The sequence below is a fragment of the Protopterus annectens genome, chromosome 5.part0, assembly GCF_019279795.1.
Source record: "Protopterus annectens isolate FY-2018-M chromosome 5.part0, PAN1.0, whole genome shotgun sequence".
Classification (NCBI taxonomy): domain Eukaryota; kingdom Metazoa; phylum Chordata; order Ceratodontiformes; family Protopteridae; genus Protopterus; species Protopterus annectens.
The window spans coordinates 360,129,189-360,149,343 of record NC_056735.1 but is presented as its reverse complement, the minus strand read 5'-3'; the positions used below and the strand labels follow the sequence as shown (position 1 = coordinate 360,149,343).

General features: G+C 46.5%; 1 protein-coding gene across 1 annotated transcript in view; it reads right to left on the bottom strand.

Moving 5' to 3' along the window:
• The window catches only part of USP9X (ubiquitin specific peptidase 9 X-linked), a 5,037,693-nt gene that overhangs the window by 4,739,482 nt on the left and 278,056 nt on the right, over window positions 1-20,155 (bottom strand). The window contains exon 5 of the mRNA XM_044071835.1: window positions 13,152-13,370. Coding sequence (XP_043927770.1) covers window positions 13,152-13,370 — 219 coding nt within the window. The remainder of the gene's footprint in view (window positions 1-13,151; window positions 13,371-20,155) is intronic.

The following is a 20,155-nucleotide window of genomic DNA, read 5'->3' as shown; positions in this document are numbered from 1 at the left end:
TTGACCCCTTTTGGACCCTGAGATATAGTTTCAGGGTCTGCAGTAGGGTTTTTGAAAAGGAATTTATGAGAGTCAGGGACCCTGTAGTATCTGTCCGGCTTAACAGGAGCTGGAGGTAGAGTGTCAGCGGTCAGACTAGACTCAGAGAACACCTCTACAATGTCCAACACAGGTGGAATAGCTAGAGGCCTGTGTTAAGGTAGTAAAAGGAAGTCTGAGCCTTTTCTTAGATTCTGAAAAGTCTTGGCACGCCCAGTGGAAATGCTCCCTCACGGCATGCAAGGTTTCCCCAAAAGAGTAGTCCTCAGGAGGAGACGCTGAAGGAATTGATTCTTCAGCATCAGAATCCTCATAGGGGGGAAGATAATATTCCTGATCAGAAGAGGAATCAGAAGAAATGGAAACCTGCTCTGAAGATTCATAGTCTGTCTCTTGAATAGGCCTCTTATCAGGAGGGGGATGGGAACCCCTGATCAAGGTAATTAAGTCTTCGGCCATTTTGAGCATCTGCTTTTTGGGCATGGAGGCCTGTCCTTGTGGCTGGTGAACTAGTTTCTTTGCCTTTAAATGTGTTTTAGTCTTTGAAGTCTGTTTAATATAAAATTGTTTAGGTCTGAATACACCCTCAGAAGCCGATGCCTGCTCAGCGGCTCCAGACCCATCTGAGGGAATAATCTTCGAGGCTCCAATACCTAGAGTTTCCAGCGGCCTGGCAGACTCCACGTGGGAGTTGGTAACGGCCTGCGACTCTTAAGTAGTGGGCGTCAGGGGCTGTGAAAGTGCCTCACTGAGAACCGGTGAACCGGCAACCTGCTTAGGAAAAGCTTCATCGGTTTTGGACCTCGGCTGCCCGTCTTTCTTTGCGTTTTTTGTGAACTTCGGTAGTCGGATGGCTATCCGACACTGTATAACTAAATCTTCGCCCAAAATAGCTCAATGCAAAATCATACAGACGCTTAATAGTGCGTTGGTTAAATCTAGCACAAAACCAAAAACCAGCAATGTCGTGGTCAGGGCCTAGGCAAGGAATACAGTAAGAGTGAAAGTCCTTATGATGTATTTGCTTCCCACAAGAAATACAATTAACTTTTTCTGACATAAGTCTGGAGCAAGAAAAAAAGTTTCCACAACGGGGTACTTGGCTTTTAATGAAGACTTCGGATCTGAAACTCGAACACGAAAATCTCAGGAGTCGGCCGACCGGCACTTGCGAACTGCTTCTGCTTCAGGCACCATGCGGCAAGAAAGACTGAATAAAATGGCGTCGGCTGCATCTTTTATACCCCTGACAACCTGACGTCAGGGAAGAGGCAACAGCAACCGAAGCAGGACCCAAGACTTTGGAATTCAGGCCGACTGAGGGCAACCTACCAGCAGGATACCCCTAATGTAATGACTGCAACAGTGAAACACTAACATCCACGATTGACAAGGCCAGAAAGAGGCACCAAGGAATGTCCTCAGACGTGCTTTGTGCAGAACTTCTTGGAACAGGAGGATATGCATAAAGGAGACCCAGCAGCCAATCATGGAGTACAGTGTACCTTGGACTACCCCTGACGAGGGATCAGGATGAAATACCTGCTGTATTTGTGGTTGGAGAGGCAAATAAGGTTGCAGCACAGCTGACCCCAATAGTTAAAAATACGTTTTGCCACTGAGGGATTAATGGACCACCCATGAAGAGTCGATAGATCTGCTGAGCCTGGTCAGCCAACACACTGGAAACCCAGGTTATGTGCGTTGCAATAAGGAAGCAGCTGGAGGTCTGCACAATGGGTAAGAGTGTGTTCCCATTGTTTTTTGGCATACCAGACTGCCATGTCTGAATTGCAATCGTCCCTAGAGGAAGGCAGTCCTGGAAAGCTTGCAACAGAAGAATTGCCCTCATCTGTAGAACATTTATATGCAACTTGGTCTCTATTGGGGACTACATGCCTTGGACAGTCTTCCCCCGAAAATGCCCCCCCCCCCCGACTCCAGGAGGGAGGCATCAGTAGTCACTGTGGCTGTGGATGGACAGAGAGAGAGAAAGGCCTGCCTAGAGAGAGAGTTTGCAACCGAAGCCAAAACTGGAGGTGATGTCTGCACATGGGTGTCTGTTTTATGGTCAAACACAAGATGAAGACAAGCCAAACAATGGACCACTGAAGTCCATTGTAACATCTGCATGTGGTACCTGGCCAGAGGAACAAGAATAGCAAAGGCCATGGAACCAAGAGCCCGAAGAAACAAAATGAACTGGGCGGGAGGTGATGCAGGTCCACAATCTGAGACACCTGCTCCTGAATCAACTGAATTCTGCTCAGAGACAAAGATGCAATAGCTTACATGGAGTTCAACTGAACTCCTATGAACTCCAACTGTTGTGTGGGGATCACACTGGATTTTGCCAGATTCACTGTTGTACCCAGCTGATGGAAGAGGGGAAGGACATACTTAATCACCAGAGTCAATCAATGCCTCGAAGGTGCTATGAGTAGCCCATCATGGAGGTACAGAAGACGTGGAACCCTTGCAGATGCAGGTAAGCCGCTACCACTGCCGTGCATTTGGTAAACACCCAAGGGGCTGTGGTGAGACTGAACTGGTAATGATTGGCTCCCTACCCAGAAGTGAAGATGTCTCCTGTAACGCCCATCTTGATGCGATAGTATGTGCCCTGGAGATCTACTGAGCACATCCAATCATCACCGACTAACAGGGACAGAATGGACTGAGCAGTGACCATCCAGAACTTTGCCCTCTTGACTGAAAGACTGAGCTCGCAGAGATCCAAAATAGGACACGGGTCCCCCATCTTTTCTGCCACTAAAAAGAAGCAAGTATCAGATCCTTTTTGTCCTGCTGGGACCTCTTGGAAGTCTCCTTTTAGAAGATGTTGAACTTCGAGGGCCAACTCCCATCTGACTGGGTGGAATGTCAGGGAGATAACTTCTGACAGAGGGAGCTCCAAAAAAAGAGAATGAAATAACCCTGGGAAACTATCTTTAAACACGCACAGATGGAAAGTGATTTTTGTCCAGGCTAGTGGGTGTAGGGAAATGACCCCCCCCCCCCCCCGACTGTCTCCATGGCAGAGCAGCCGAGCAATGCTTCAAAAGTGCTGGTAGGGCTGCTGAGAAAAGGATTCCCTGGAGCACTGATTTTGTGAATCCCCTCTGCCACAAGGATGGCAGTGTCCATTGAAACCTCTCTCCCTGCCTCTGGAAGAGGCTTCATCGGGAGCATACTGAAAGGGAGACTGTGCCTTATGGAACCACATCTTTCTGGTATACCTTGTTTGCCATCTGCATAAGAGGAAAAGCTGATTCAGTTTTCTGAAGGCCTTAGTCCACTGAGTTTTAGAGAAGGACCTCTGGGGGGGGTGCGAAAGCTAGACTCCTACTGAAGACAGTCTTCCCTTCCTGCAGGTCAGTGTCTCCTTTATGGAGGGGCCAAAGAGTGGAACCAAAGGGGACATGAGTAAATGATGCCTTAGAGTTCCTTGCACCAGCACAAGCGTAGCCAGGCATGCCGCCGCAAGGCATTGCCCAAGTCAGCATCTTGAGAGGCATGATGCCGCAAGGCAATGCCCAAGTCAGCATCTTAAAAGGAGCCTCTGCAGCATTGGAAATTTGCCTCAAAGGAATCGTGAGAGAACTTAAGAGTGGTAAAAGCTAGGGAGACACCTGCCTGAGGCTCTCATCCAGCAACAACTCTGCAAAGGAGGTGGAGAGCTCTTTTACCAAATCCCTTTAAGAGACGGATAAAATATGAAAATAAAGTCCCTCAGTCCAAAGGTAGCTGAGGCATACACCTGTTTCCCAAAACAGTATTACCTGAGACTCCCTGTTAGGGGGCTGGACCATGGAGCTCTGTTAGCTCCTCCTTTGTAGCGCAGCAACCATGATGGCATATACCGGTACCCCTTTGTTCCAGAAAAAGTTATGTACCAACCATAACGTTACATGTTAGTCTCCTCTCGCCTTCTTTCTTGTTGGTTGGGTTCGGAGCCGATCCTCGGCTCCGACTCGGCCATCTTCTAAAGCTCGAGAGCTACAAACTGGCTCGAGGCCTCCCCATATCCCATGATGCCTGGAGCTAGATACCCAGATCTCGTTTGGTAAGACTAACAGCAGACAAAATAATGAAGGAATCTTATCATACATAAGCCTAACTATAAAGACCACTAGGTAGAGTGGGATAGCCAGAGAAGGCGCAGCCTGAGCAATATTAGAGAGAAAACTCTTCTCGGCCTAGTAGGATAGGGAGATGGGGGGGGGGGGGGGGAGACGCAAGAAAGCGAGAGGAGACAACTAACATGGAACGTTATGTAGGTACATAACTTCTTTATGTTAAGTTGTCTAGCTCACCTTCATTCTTGCTGGTTGGGACAGCGTCCCTAGCACCTAATATCCTGGGTGGCTCAATGGAACAGACTCTTCAGAACAGTAGAACCAAAATCAGCTCTGCTCCTGGAAATCACGTCCAACTTAAAATGCGAGATGAAAGTATGAGGGTTTGCCCACGTAGCTGCTGCACAAATAGATTCCATGGGCAATCCAGCCTGAAAATCAACCAAAGTGGCTAATATTCTGGTGGAGTGCCCTTTTGGTTTAACAGGCAATTGTTTATTCCTCAGCTGATAGATGAAAGTAATGATAGAAGTCAGCCACCTGGATAAAGTTACTTTTGATACTGGTATACCTTGTTTGCCATCTGCATAAGAGGAAAAGCTGATTCAGTTTTCTGAAGGCCTTAGTCCTGTGCAAATAAAAACGCAGTCTGAGAACATCTAACTGATGTAACTTATATTCCACCCTGTTGGAATGGTTGGGAAAAAAACACAGGAAGGTCAATGGACTGATTCAAGTTGTTCTCCGAAAAGACCTTAGGAAGGATTGATTAGTCCCAAGAGCAACCCTGTCTTTGTGGAACACTAGGTAGGGGGGGACATGTACAAAGAGCCTGCAGCTCGGAAACTCATCTGGCTGAAGTGATTGCTACCAGAAAAAGTGTTTTCCACAATAAAAACTTCAACGAACAGGAAGCTGCCGGTTCGAAGGGGGGCAAAATTAGAGAGGCTAGAATCAAAGTCAGATCCCATGGGGGTGGAGGATCTCTAACCGGGGGCCTGAGCAGAGTGGTTCCTTTGAGGAAGGCCTTACACAGCTTATGAGACATACTACCTTCTGAAAGGCCAATGTGAAAATATGAGATTGTGGTTAACTGCACTCTAATTGTAGCCAAAGCGGAGCCAGCATGAAAAAGCTCCGCGAGGAATTCCAAGATGTGGTGAACAGGGGCTGAAAAAGTATCTATATTCTTAGCCTCTGCCCAGGAAGAAAAACGTTTCCACTTACTACAGTAAGTTTTTCTAGTGGTAGACTTGTGCGATGATAAAATTATTTCACACACTGACTGGGAGATATCCGGAAGCCTAGCTAGGGTTGGAAGTGGAGCAACCAAGCTGTGAGCTTGACAGATTGTAGGGAGTGATGCAGCCCACCCGACTGATGGATCAGAAGGTCTGGAATTGGTTCCAGAGTCCAAGGCTTCTCAATAAGGTAATGATGCAGGAACGGAAACCATATTTGTAGAGGCCAGTACAGGGCAATGAGGATCATTTTGCAACCCAATAAGGTAGCTTTCTGTATCAGCTTGGGAATTAGAGGAAAGGGGGAAATGCATATAGAAGTCCCTGAGGCCAATCGTGGACTAGAGCGTCTCTGGGGGAATACTCTGGATGTGGAAGGAGAGAGAAGTTGCTGCACTTGCAGTTGAAGGGGGTGGCAGAAGGGTCACAGCAAGGTTGCCCCCATTTGCGGAAGATTTGGTCTGCCACTACTTGATTCAGAGACCACTCGTGAGGCATCAGAATAGCTCTGCTCAGCCTGTCTGCTATGAAGTTGGATTTCCCAGGGATATGCGTTGCAGTCAGAAACCGTTGGGAAGAGATCGCCCACTGCCAGAGTGAGTGCTTCTCAACATAGGGGGTAGGACCTGGTTCCGCCCTGCTTGATGTACCATACAACTGACATATTGTCAGTTTGAATTGCAACTGTCCCGGTAGGAGCTTGCAATGCTAGAAGCACGGCTCATCTCCAAAACGTTTATGTGCAGATGGTACTCCGGAGGTTGCCAAGTGCCTTGGACTGTTCTGCCCTAATAATGCCCCCCCCCCACCCGATCAGGGAGGCGTCCGTGGTTACCGTAGCAACTGGAGGGGGAAGTACAAATGGTCTGCCCAGGGGTACTGATGGGGAGACCATCCACCACGCAAGGTGCTTTTTGCATGCTTCTGTAATGATGATCATGTGAGACATGGGAAGCTGCTGAAAGGACCACTGGGTGAAAAGGAGCCATTGGAGAATCCTCATGTGGAAACAGGCCAGAGGGATGAGTATGATTGCCACTGCCATGAGACACAGGGTTTGAAGTACGAACCTGGCTTGAATTCTCTTGCAACCTAACAAGACCTGGACATGCTGCTGAATGACTAACACCCTGTCTGGTGGAAGGCTGACTGACCTGTCTTTTGTATTTAAGTTTGCGCCTATAAAGGTAATAGACTGACAAAGCGGCAAACAAGATTTTTCGAAATTTATAGTAATACCTAGTCTGAAAAACGTCTGTATGGTACAGTCTCCTGCTTGCAAATGATGCCTGGTGGTAGCAGTGAGGAACCAGTCGTCTAGATATAGAAACACCTGGAATCCTTGCCGTCTGAGATGAGCGGTAACTACTGTCATACATTTGAACACCCTGGGGGCTGTGGTGAGACCAAAGGGCAGAGCTCTGAAATAATGGCTGGCTCCCAGCTGGAAGCGCAGGAATCTTCTGGAGCGCCTGTTCATTTTGATGTGGTAGTACGCATCCTGAAGATCTATGGAGCACATCCAATTGTCCTGACCCAGGAAGGGTAAAATGGACTGTAGCGTGACTATCCAAAATTTGGTTCTTTGTACAGACCTGTTTAGTCTGCTGAGATCCAAAATGGGTCTCCAGTCCCCTGTCTTTGGTACCAAAAAAAACCTTGAGTAAATTCCGGATCCTTGCTTTTCTGCTGGGACTTGCTGGATGGCCCTTTTTCTTAGCAGTTTTGCAACTTCCTGGACTGCTTTGATCCCTAGATTGGGTGGAACATCTGGAAGGGACTTGTTCGGCAAGAATAGTGAGCGAAGGGAATTTTGTAACCTCCGGATATAACAGACTGTACCCATTTGTCTTGTGTTACGTCTTGCCAGGCTCTTGAGTACAGAGATGATCTTCCCCCGACTGCCTCTAGAGGTGGACAGCCAGGCAACCCTTCAGGGATGCTGGAAGGGTTTGTCAGAGAAAGATTCTCTGCTGCCCTGATTTTGCGGACCCCTCTGCCACGAGGGCGGCGTCTGTTATTGTTCCCTCCTCTGCCCCTGGAGGGAAACTCACGTGAGTCAAGCAAGGCTCCCTGGGATTTCCGGAATCACATCTTTCCACTCTTCTGACCCTTGGGATATGGTCTGGAAGAAGTGGAAAAATGGACCCATACAGCAGAGGGTCTTGCCTTCCTGTTCACACCTGGTAGTGTGTCCTTCACCTGAGATCCAAAGAGAGAGGAACCATCAAAGGGGGTGTTGGTGAAAGACGCTCTGAAAGGTTCAGCAAAGTTACAAAGCCGCATCCAAGCATGTCTCCTCAGCGACGCCTGTGCCTGCTGCTCCACTCGCCCCATCAGCTGCATAAGAAAATCAGCCTCATGGAAGAGTTAACAACTGAATTAAGAGTAGTCAGCTGGGAGGCAACATTGGCCTGGGCCCCCTCAGCTGATGGATCTTGAAGGGTATCTCCAAGCTCTTTACCTGCCTACAGATGGATCTCCTTAAAGTGGTACAAGTAATTCAGAGACTTCATGGTAAAAGTCGCTGAAAAAAACATCCGCTTCCCATATCTGTCCATCGCCCTAGACTCCTTGTTAGGGGGATGAACAGATGAAGTTTCAGCCAACTCCTTTGTGGCCGTCGCTACCACCATGGCATCAATGGGAACACCTTTTGTCAAAAATTGCTTGTCCTGAGGTGCAGTAATGAATTTTGCTGGTCGTCTTGGGGTCAGTTCCACTATATCTGGAGCTGATCACACCTTCGAGCCACCACAGACATCAGTGGATCGAAAGGTGGAGACACCCAGGATGTGGAAGGTCAGGATCCAAACGCGTCCAGGAATACAGACTCCTCCTCGGGAGGGCTTAGGGCAGTCCAGTTCCCCCTCTGTCTAAGCATCTCAAGGCTGTCTGAGGAGACATCTTCAGAGGGCACCTCGGGGACCCTTCCGAATCCTCTAAGTCGGTATCTGATGTGACAGACTCAAGGGAGTCAACATGCTTCCTCTTGCATTTCCTCTTATGAGGTGGCTCCTCTGAATGATCAGGGGAGGCCTCGGAAGAGGAAGATACACCCAAAGGGGTGTCCTGGGGCGCTGGATCCCCACGCTTGGGGTCTGGAAGAGAGGCAGAGGCTTATGCAGGCACCATAGGGAGAGGAGCCGAGGGGGTCGATCGTGGCACTGGCTTAGGGGCCAGAACACTCATCACCTTGAAGGCATCCCAATCGGAACGGAGAGAGGGATCCAGTTCAGAAGAAATCAGAATCCCCCTCCGCACTGAGGGGGAAGGCTCCGAGGCCGATGCGGGAGCCGAACTCACCTGAGCCGAGGCTCCGAGGGGGAGAGCGGGAGCTGACAAGGGTCAGATGCCACTCGTCTCCTCAGAGCAGACAAGGGAGTCCCGGCGCCCAGATCCCTCCAAGGAGGGAACCATGGAGGTGACCAGAGCAGACGACGGAACAGAAGGATCAGGTATCGGAGCAGACAGTTCCACGACTCGAACCCCCACGAACTCCGGCTCAGAGCTCAAAGGGCGAGTCGGAGGAGGAATATCTGCAGACGTGGACAGAGCCAACCCCTAGTGAGTGGGGCAGGACAACATTTTAGCCAGGGCCTGCGATTTTAGCAGTCTGCCGACCACCCTTTCCAAGTCATGGTGCGAAAGTCTTGAAGATCGAGAAGAGTGGAATGAGCGATGACTACGCTCCGATTGGAGCAGAGGCTATCTCTGAGCAGAGCGTATAGACTCCAGAGAAGGAGACCTGGACCTTTTTCGACTCGCAGAGGGCTCCGAACAGCTTATCGGAGCCGACTGGGAAGGAGGAGCATCAGTTCCAACCGGAGCCGAAATGGAAAGTACAGACTGAGCCGACGGTTTAGGTGCCTCGGAAGATTTCACAGGCTGAGCCTTAGCCGGTGAATCTTGAGTTAAGTAAACCTCTAAGGGTCAATTTATTTTTGCGCTCCTGCAGGACTCTTGGAACGAACGCATGGCAAATGGAGCAAGAGTCCTGCAGGTGCACGGCGCCCAGACAAACACAAGAAGTGTGACCATCTGTCAGAGACATCTTCTGACAGCATGAGTCACACTTCTTGAATCCGGACGGCTTAGGATCCTTGGACACTGACAGGCAAGCCCAAAGGAAACGCACAAAAAGGCTAAGGTACTAACACAACAACAATACACAAGTTAACAGAACCAACAGTACACCAACAACTATAAGTATAGCCAAACTAACAGTGATTTCTTTAAAAAAAAAAAAAAAAAAAGAAAAAGGTTATCCACTAACTCAAACGGACACCTAGAGATAAGGTTATCCTCTAACTTAAACGGAAAAACTTAGAGGAAAAAGGGAGAAGTAGAAGGGGGAGGGGAAACCAAGTAAAACGAGTTTCTGAAGAGAAAAGACAAGGATTCAGCTACAAAAACTTACAAATTAAGGGAAATAACGATAATTCTACTCTAAATATTTACTAAATTGTGACAGAAAAGAAACAATATAGAAGTTTTATACGACCTGAGCCAGTAGAGCAACCTCACAGCAGAAGAGTCAAACGAGATCTGGATATCTAGCGCCAGGCATCATGGGATATGGGGAGGCATTGAGCCAGTTTGTAGCTCTCAAGCTTTGGAAGATGGCAGAGTCGGAGCACAGGATCGGCTCCGAACCCAACCAGTGAGAATGAAGCCGAGATAGACAACTTATCAAACGGTTCACAGGGGAACAAAAAAATTTGTTGACCCTCTTTGGAAAAGGCTCCATTGTCCAGTTCCTTCCAGGCCCTGCTGGCAATCAGATCCACTAACTTGTCAGGAGAGGGGGACACCCAAAAGGTAGATGGGCTTGTCGTACAGAAGGTCTTGAGAAATATGGACTCCTTCGAAGATGGGGGGGGGGTTGAGGAGACCATCTGCCCTTATGTTTCAGAAGCTCAAGGATGTCGCCAAAGGCACCACCACTAGGCGGATATCTGGGGGACCCATTTCCTTCCTCAAGGTGCATATCCTCAATGAGACTCCACAGAGGAGTCCAAGTGCTTCCTCTTGCACTTTCGCTTGCGATGAACTTCCTCCGCTGGGGGCTCCAGGGAGGACTCTGAAGAGACAGGGACTCCCATAGGCGAATAAACTCCCTGAAGGCCCGATCGGGAGGGCTGACCCAGGACAGGAAGTAAATTTTACCAGAAGAGGTAGAGAGACCAGGAGGAGCCCGGAGGTGCAATAGAGGAAACTACAGACTTGGAGAAGATCCTCTCAACCACTCGGCAGGCCGAGGGGCTGGAAACCAGGCCTGTCCCCCATGGCTGAGAAAGAAGTCCCCCAGAGTGGGGAACGCATCCAGAAACAGCCCGCGATGATACCAGTCTAGAGCTATTGAAAGCCGAAGCACTGAGAGAAAGGGATCAGTACAAAAAGGATAGTGCCACCCCCATCGAGCTGGTATTGACCACTCCAGCATGGGGCTAACCCCACTGCAAGGGGGGGAATAAGCCAGGGACCCTGTCAGGGACGAGAGAGGGGGAATACTTGGCCTGGGAATCTGGCTACAAACTTCCTGGTCCCTAAAATCCAAACCCAATCAGGGTGGATAAGGAAATGAAGATGGGGTGTCCCCTAGCCAGATGGGCAGGAGGAGCCTGGAAACCCATCTCTATCTGGGCCTTGAGAAAACTCATCATCCTGTCCATGTCTGAGGGCAGAAGACTCCTGGAAGATCTAGAAGACGACTAGTGGGTAGACTTGGAAGGAGACTTCCCTGACCTACAAAATGGAACAGATGTCTCGGAGCAGACAGTAGTCTGTTTGGAGGTAGAAGGGACTGCAGGCTCCTCCCAGATTACGATCAGATCAGACGACCCTGTTAGATCCAAAAGCTTAATCAGCTCAGCAGACAGATATGACAACCTGATCAGATCAAAGGCTGGCCCCACCTTAGTCAGATCAGAGAACCTCTGATCTGGAGAGGACCTGGATATGACTGAAAGCTCCGTGGGTCTCCGCTCCAAAGACCTTGGATCAGAGGCAGACCGGGCTGGGATTGGATCTAGAAACTTGGGTTCCAATAGCCATGGTTTCTTAGCAGGAACTGGCAGAGAAGGGGCCTTCCTCTTCGGGTAAAAGGAAGTCAGAGGGAGAAATGAAAGGACCCCTTGCACCACACCCTTTAGCAGTAGCTTGTTGCGGCACTCCACTAAGGTCCTGGTGTTAAATGCAGCACAAATGTCACACCAGCTCCAAGTGCAGAGCGCCAAAGCAACAAACACTCTCGTGAGTATCGGAATAAAGAATTTTTCGACTGGATAAAGACACTTTTTAAACCCAGCAGGCCTATCAGATAAACAGCCACAACTTTCGGGACAGCAACAAATAAAACCCTAACAGCTGAAAGAATACAGCAGGGCGGCAAAGCCCACGCATACAACTAGCTTAACTAAAACGGGAGGGAAGGTTCTACTCTATAAATGCTATAAAACTGTAAAACCAGACTAGAAAACTACAAAATTACGAAAAAATAAAAGGATGAAAACTTTTCTACTTAACCAGTCAGAGGAACGCATCTGCACAGAAAGCATGGCAAAGGAGATCTGAGGATCAGAGAGAAGCATGGCATTGAGAGGGAGGCGCCAGAGCCTTGGATCCATCTGTTGAATATTGCTAGCTCGGATCCAATGTCGGATCAATACTAATACCAACACTGCTTTCAAAGATCTAAGAACCCAATGACTCAAAACATAACCAATAACAAAAGTGGGAGGGTACCATTTATTAACATCAAGTGTCACATTAGAGAGAAACTGTTTTACGGAAAGATAAGGTAATGACTGAAAAACAGTATGGTGGGCCCTATGACAGCTATTCCAAGGTGCCCAAAACAAATAGAACTTGTGCGAATATGATGCAACAGCACTGCATAACACATCAAGAATTGCATTACTTCAGGGTGGATTTCACCCTTTAATTTATAGTATGTCAACATGAATGCAAAACCAAAGTAGAGGAATTCCATAACTGGAAAAACAGTCATTATGAAAAAGTAGCTACTGAACATCTACTACAAAAAAATAAAATCCAACATGTACCATTTTAGTTCTCACCCCGTTACAAAAGCTTCTAACAATTGAACCTGAAATGTCAGCAGTAATGAAGCACACTTCTGACAGTTCAAATTCTGGTCATCCCCTCATACTTCCAAGTGCCTTTTCTCCTTATCACCATATACACAAGCCCCATTCTTTGTCAAAGGACATTCTCAGCACTAAACCAATGAAAAAATAATTTAGTTATTACCAAGCATGTTGGAACAGTAAAACCTGTACAAATCAATCAAATGCTTAAGTGAAGTAGTTTTGAAACTAAATTTCTTTAAAGAAAATACTTTGTATAGAAAGTAAATTTTATGCTTCAGTAACAAACTCACGTACATGTATATTCCACAAAAAAAGACCCTCAAGTATCTTTAATGAGAACAAAAAATAAAGCTCCCCATGTAGAGCCTACATAGTACTAAACCATTGTGTCCAATACTTCAAAAGAAGCCAGGGTTAAAAACTGCCTGCTTAGACAATTAGTTTAGCACCTCTTTCTGGTGGCTTGCTGCATCCACATGCTTAAATATACATTGATACAGGAGAGGTAAATTGCAGTGTTTCATTAAATACAAAGCAGCAAAACTGTTTGCAAAAGAGGTGGTTTCCTAAAACTGAGTGAAAGGGTTCATACATCCTACTTGAATAAGAGATGACTGGCAAATGAGCACTTGACACATTTCTCTTAAAGTCTGACTGCACATCTCAACTACTCATACCTTTGGTGAACGTGGATCAGGAGGACGTGCATAAAGTTCATCTTCTGCTAGCTGTGTTCCTGCAGGAACAGTCTCAGATGGACGAGAACTATTGTAGATATGGAATTTGCAGTGAGGATTTAAGGCCATAGCAAGAAGTTCAAGAAGAGGAAACCAGTCTTGAGACAGCTTGGCAACACATAGTTCTATTAGTCGATGAGTATTGTTTATAATGCACCTCTAAAAAAAAAATATGCAAGGAAAAAAGGACAAGAACTAACTTTCATATTTAAACTTCTATAACATGTCAAATGCAGTTTAGCCCAACAAAACATAACATGAACTGTTCACAACCTCTTAATGCAAAATGCGTGCTAAGGCCTTCTCAAGAGAGACAGGTCTTATTAAATTTACATAATGGGGAGCATGAAAGTAATACATGGCTAAATTTACTGTTCTATTTTTTCAACATTCCTTCCTTGGAAGTGAACAGTATCAAATCTACAAAGTCCACTACTGTACCACCAGTAGAAAAAAAGTGTGAAAAGCATACTCAATGCCTGTTCAATGAAAATCCTAAACTTTACAAGAAGTGTGAAGTCCTACTTTTTTCTTAAAGCTTCATTAGGCCCAAGAACTAGTCATACTCGTCCCCACAAATTATCACATTAATAATGTCCCAAGCACACAATCAGTTATGAGGACTTTTGACCACCATGTTGCTTCTGTTGTATGGAAAGCCTTTTACATAGCCCACCTCATAAGTAAGGGTCTCTCATCCAGGGGCAAGGTAGCCATAACATCCTGCATTCTACCTTATAAGACCCTTTATAGAGTACAATGCCCCTTTCGGCATGTACCGCCCAAAGAACATGCAGCAGATGGAGACTACAGAGGTTCCTCATCAGGAGAGTCCAAGACCTCAAACATCTACCATACACACAGAGGCTAAAAGTCCTATCCCCTCTACTCAGTTTCATACAGACTCCTCAGAGGTGACCTCTGCCTGGCATACAAGGTGATCACGGACCCCATCTTGATGGAAGTGCTGCATATCCGTAAGTCAAGCTCCACTCGAGTAACCTGCACATGCAGCTTCAACCTGGCATGTGACATCAACAAGACTTGTTGACAGGACAAATGTGTCCCTGAAACTCCCCCATCTATGGATAGACTCCTTCTCCACATTAAGCAGAGTATCTCTTTACCCCTTTTTAAGCGCAACCTGGACAACTGGATAGGAAACAGAAAATCTACTCCTGGGATTCTGTGTCTTCCTGCTGGACAGGGGCATAGGGTGCTGATTTTGCCTAAACATAGGCTAAACTCTTGGCTAGGCTTATAAAGGCCTCGGGGACAATAGCCTAGTAATCTCCTATGATACTTCTGTGGCTGATGACTGTCGAAATACAAAAATATTCAAAGCTACCATCCAAAAATCCTTGCAACTAGACACTTGAAATATTCATGATTTCTCCAGAAGTGACTGCGCAAACTATAGTGAGAAATGTAAAAAAACCTTTAACTGCCAATGCTGCCCCCCCTCCCCCCCACTCATATTGCAATTTGGTAATATGTCTGGTCAGCTAACACTACCGATATTTAACAAAGAAATTGTGACTTCTTTAATAAAAAGACAAACGAGAAGTTTTCCTTTTAAATACATGTCACCCCAGTGGCCACCCTTCTGAAAAAATCAATGTGGGATACAAAACATATGCCCATTTCTTGGAGAATACTGCAGATTCTTAAAAAAACAAATATGCTTAAAATACTGTAAATGTTACAATGCACATTTCAGTAACTGAGTATCACTTGCACTGAAACAGGCTTTTAAATACCATTTTTTTTTCTGGTCCTCGAACCTGTTGATCCCCTAAGGCACTGCAGCACCCATTCATTCCTCAGCCAGCTAGTGTGGGTTTCCTCTAGAAAGCCATGTGGGTTCCCCTCCAGTTTTTGGTCTTGGCCCCTTAACCAGGCAGATTTATTTCAACAGTGTTACAGGCATAACACAATGCGTAATTTTCCAAACTTAAAGTCAATGGAAGCTCATACGAACATTTTCCCTTAAATTTTCAGAACGCATATTACTCAGCCCCAACTTCATAATATGGGGCACTAAGCAAAGGTGTTCAACTTCCTGGAGTACAGTTTTACACAACAGACAAAAGATGCCCCTTTGTGGCATACACGTTAAAAAAAATTCTGACTTCCTCTGAAATAACACTACAAATAAATGAATCCATTCTATCTTCCAGGTCAAAAATAGGCATCGGCAAAACAGTTAGGTTAAACAAAAATCATGCTCTGAACTCTTTCTTTTCCCCTTTTCTTTGAACAGTTTCAGAATAGCTTACAATCTCAATACAATAAAACTGGTAGCTACAAGTAGAACTGCTATAATGTCATGCTCTTTTCATTACAAAGTGCTTTCGCCCCCTTTAATCAACTGACAAAAAAAAACGGATACTTTAACTTTACTGAATCAGAGTTACCTGCTGGCATCCTTCCCTAAAAGGTCAGCAACTAGGTTCATCCTCTCAAACAGTCAAAATACGGCAATGTGTCAAAAGCTTTCAATCTGAAACGGACTTGATAATCATACTGCTGACAAATATATAAAAGCATGTGCATACACAGACAACTCTCAACAGCTGAGGATAAATGAAGGAAAACATACCACAAGGGAATGGTAGGATAGTATTCACAACCTATAGAGAAAGGTTCATTCATAGATGAGCTAAAATAGTAAGTCAGACTGTGCAAGATAATTTATTTGCTTAAGAATGACCATGAGATGTTAAACGAAAAAGGGATACTGCTACAAATAGGGATCTGTGTCCTGCTTAGACCAGAGTGGGCACACCATTTTGTAATGGAGAAAACGAAAAAGATTCATTATTGATGGGGCAACCACACTTGCCCAGGATGACCCACAGTGAAAGTGTGTGTAGCAGCAAAATACAGCATTAAAACTGGTACTTAATCATAGTTAGTTCTTGCATAACTGTACTATGGTCTTTGTTTAGATCACTGCTGCAGCAGCCCTGACTACTGGAACGAAGCCCACAGCACTAGCCTATGAAAGAGAGGACCCTTGAATTAAGTAGCCATGTTGTAGCCTATCCTAGAATATTGACTGCAGTAAATCTAGATTTTGCCTTGAAAGTAATGTCCATCATGGAAAGCTTTGAATTAAGAAAGTGCCCAAGTAACTGCTTCAATAATAGCCTGTGAATTGGCATATCCACCACTATACTGAAAGTATTAAACAGAGCCTAACAAGTTCCTCACCCAAAGATGAATAACGGTATGGTACACGGTGTGCCTGCTTGCCATTTAGATATCAATTTGACACAGATTTTCCTTTTTCTACAAGCAAGAGAGAACACTTGTTGAAATTAGAAGTTATGTACCTACCATAACGTTCCATGTTAGTTGTCTTCTCTCGCCTTCTTTCTTGCTGGATGGGTTCGGAGCCGATCCTCGGCTCCGACTCGGCACTTGCTAAGCTCGAGAGTCACTTTTACCAGCTCGAGGCAGCCCCATATCCCATGATGCAAGGCGGTAATTACCCAGATCTCGTTTGGTATCTAGAGGAAAAACTGCCTATAAACTTTCCACCAAGGAAAGAACTAACCTAAAAAGGCTGTAAGGGGAAACCAGATAATCAAGGTCTAGAAGCAACTGTTGTCCAAGAAAAAACAATCTTCCAGAGAAATAGGAAGTTCAAGGTCTGTCCAGGCTAGAGGGACAGGAGGGAGGGACGCAAGAAAGAAGGCGAGAGAAGATAACTAACATGGAACGTTATGGTAGGTACATAACTTCTAAATGTTAAGTTGTCAATCTCACCTTCATTCTTGCTGGATGGGACCGTGTCCCTAGCACCTCTATCCTGGGTGGCTCAATGGAACAGACTCTTGAGAACTGTGGAACCAAAACTTGCCCTGTCCCTGGAGGCCAAAACCAATTTGTAATGGGAAACGAAGGTATGAGTAGTGTCCCAAGTAGCTGCTGCACAAATAGTGTCTAAGGGTAGCCTAGCTTGAAAGGCTGTAGATGTGGCTAGACCTCTTGTAGAATGTGCTTTAGGTTTTGAAATGAGTTGTTTGCCCCTAAGCTGATAAATGTCAGAAATGGTGGAAGACAGCCATCTGGATAAGGTCACTTTAGAAACAGGGAGACCTTTTTTATTTTCAGCATAGGAAAGGAAGAGCTGATCAGACTTCCTAAATTGCTTCGTTCTGTCCAAGAAATATCTGAGTTGGCGATGAACATCTAGGTAATGCAATTTTTGTTCCGCCCTGTTAGAATAATTGGGAAAAAATACAGGAAGATCAATGGATTGGTTTAAATTAGTCTTAGAAGCAACCTTGGGCAAAAAGGATGGATTGGTTCTTAAGGATACTCTGTCCTTGTGGAAGACTAAGTAAGGACGACGTACACAGAGGGAATGAAGTTCAGACACTCTTCTAGCCAAGGTAATAGCGACTAGAAAAAGTGTCTTCCAAGAAAGAAACTTTAATGAGCATGAAGCAGCCGGTTCGAAAGGGGGAAGTATCAAGGATACCAGTACTAAATTTAGGTCCCACTGTGGTGGAGGATCCCTAACAGGGGGTTTAAGAAGTAACACCCCTTTGAGAAAGGCTTTACAAAGCTTGTGGGACAATGTTTTGGTCTGCAAATCCGACGTGGAAATTCGAGATTGCTGCCAACTGGACTTTAAATGTGGAAGAAGAACCTGAGTGAAAAATTTCAGCTAGAAAGTCCAAGACTGATTGAATAGGGGCAGTAAAGGGGTCCATGTTTAGACTTTGCCCAAAAGGAAAAACGTTTCCATTTGCTAGAGTAAATCCTCCTGGTAGAGGACTTAAGAGAAGCTACTATGATATCTCTAACGGGGTTAGAGATCATAGGAAGCCTGGCTAAGGAAGTGGAGCAACCAAGCTGTGAGGTTGAGGGAATGAATGGGCCGGTGCCGTTGACCCGACTGGTGGGTCAGAAGATCTGGAACTGGGTCCAGATGCAAAGGCTGCACCAAGAGATGGCGATGAAGGAACGGGAACCAAATTTGTGGAGGCCAGTAAGGGGCAATGAGAATCATTTTGGCTCTCAAGACGGTAGCTTTCTGGAGTACTTGAGGTATTAACGGAAAAGGGGGAAAAGCATAAAGAAGTCCCCGGGGCCAATCCTGGGTGAGAGTGTCTCTGGGGGGATGGCCCGGAAGTGGGAAGAGAGAGAAGTCTGGGCATTTGCTGTTTTGAGGTGTAGCAAAAAGGTCGCAGCATGGGCGGCCCCACTTCTGAAAAATCTCTTCCACTATAGATTGAGAGACCACTCGTGAGGCATGAGTATAGCTCTGCTCAATCTGTCCGCTATTATGTTGGTTTTCCCGGGGATATGCGTTGCTACCAGAAACCGATGAGAGGAGATCGCCCATTGCCAAAGTCTGAGAGCTTCTCGACACAAGGGATAGGACTTAGTCCCGCCCTGCTTGCTGATGTACCACACCACGGACATGTTGTCTGTGTGAACTGCAATTGTTCCTAAGGGAAGTCGTTGAGGGCTTGAAACGTTAAAAGCACTGCTCTCATCTCTAGGACATTTAGGTGCAGGTGGTATTCGAACGGTTGCCACGTGCCATGAACCATCCCTCCCCTAATGCCCCCCCACCCGATCAGGGAGGCATCCGAAGTGACCGTGGCTACCAGGGCCGGGGGGACAAATGGTCTGCCCTGATGGACTAGGGGAGAAGTCGTCCACCAGGATAGATGGTTCTTGCAGGACTGTCTCACCAGGATGTTGTGACGCATGGGAAGCTGTTGGAAGGACCATTGGGTAAAAAACATCCATTGCAGGAGACGCATGTAAAAACGGGCCAGAGGAAGAAGTGTGATAAGCAGCTGCCATGAGGCCCAACACTTTCAGGACCAACCTGGCTTGTACCTTCTTGCTGGATAGGATGATCCGAACATGGTTTTGGATATCTAGGATTCTTTGACTTGTTAGGTTTGCTGACATCAGAGTAGTGTCTAGATCTGCGCCTATAAAGGTAATAGATTGGCAGGGCGATAAGGAAGACTTTTTGAAGTTGACCAAAACTCCTAACTGACCGCAGAGACATAGAGTGTAATCTCTGGCTTGGAGACGTTGATGCCTGGTGGTGGCTGAGAGAAGCCAGTCGTCGAGATACGGAAACACCTGGAATCCTTGACGTCTCAGGTGAGCCGTGACTGCTGCCATGCATTTGGTGAACACTCTGGGGGCTGTAGTGAGACCAAAGGGCAGGGCTCTGAATTGAAAATGACTGGTCCCCAGCCGAAAGCGGAGAAACCTTCTGGAGCGTCTGTGGATTTTTATATGATAGTACACATCCTGAAGGTCTATGGAGCACATCCAGTTGTTTTTGCCCAGAAAGGGCAAAATCGATTGAAGTGTGACCATCCGAAATCTTGTCTTTTTGACAGACTTGCTTAGCCTGCTGAGGTCTAATATTGGTCTCCAATCTCCCGTCTTTTTGGGGACCAAAAAGAACCTTGAGTAGATTCCGGATTCTAAATGATCTGCTGGAACAGGCTGGATGGCCCTTTTCTCTAGAAGCTTTGAAACCTCTAGCTTTGCAATTTCCCTTAGACCGGGTGGAATGTCTGGAAGGGAACCTTTTCGAGGGAAGGGGCTTTTCTCGAAAGGTATTTTGTAACCCTCAGATATGATCGACTGTACCCATTTACCTTGAGAGAGGGAAAGCCAGGCTTCTGGGTACAGTGATAATCTTCCCCCGACTGCCTCCAAGGGTGGGCAGTCAGGCAACACCTCGGGGATGTTGGAAAGGCTCGTCAGAGAGAGGCTCCCTGCTGCCTTGGTTCTGCGGACCCCCTCTGCCCCTAGGGCGGCGTCTGTTATTACCCCCTCTGCCTCTGGGGGTAAACTGACCATGTGCGTCAGGCGTGACTCCTTGAGATTTTCAGAACCACATTTTCCCTCCCTTCTGACCTTTGGGGTAAGGTCTAGAAGGGGTGGAG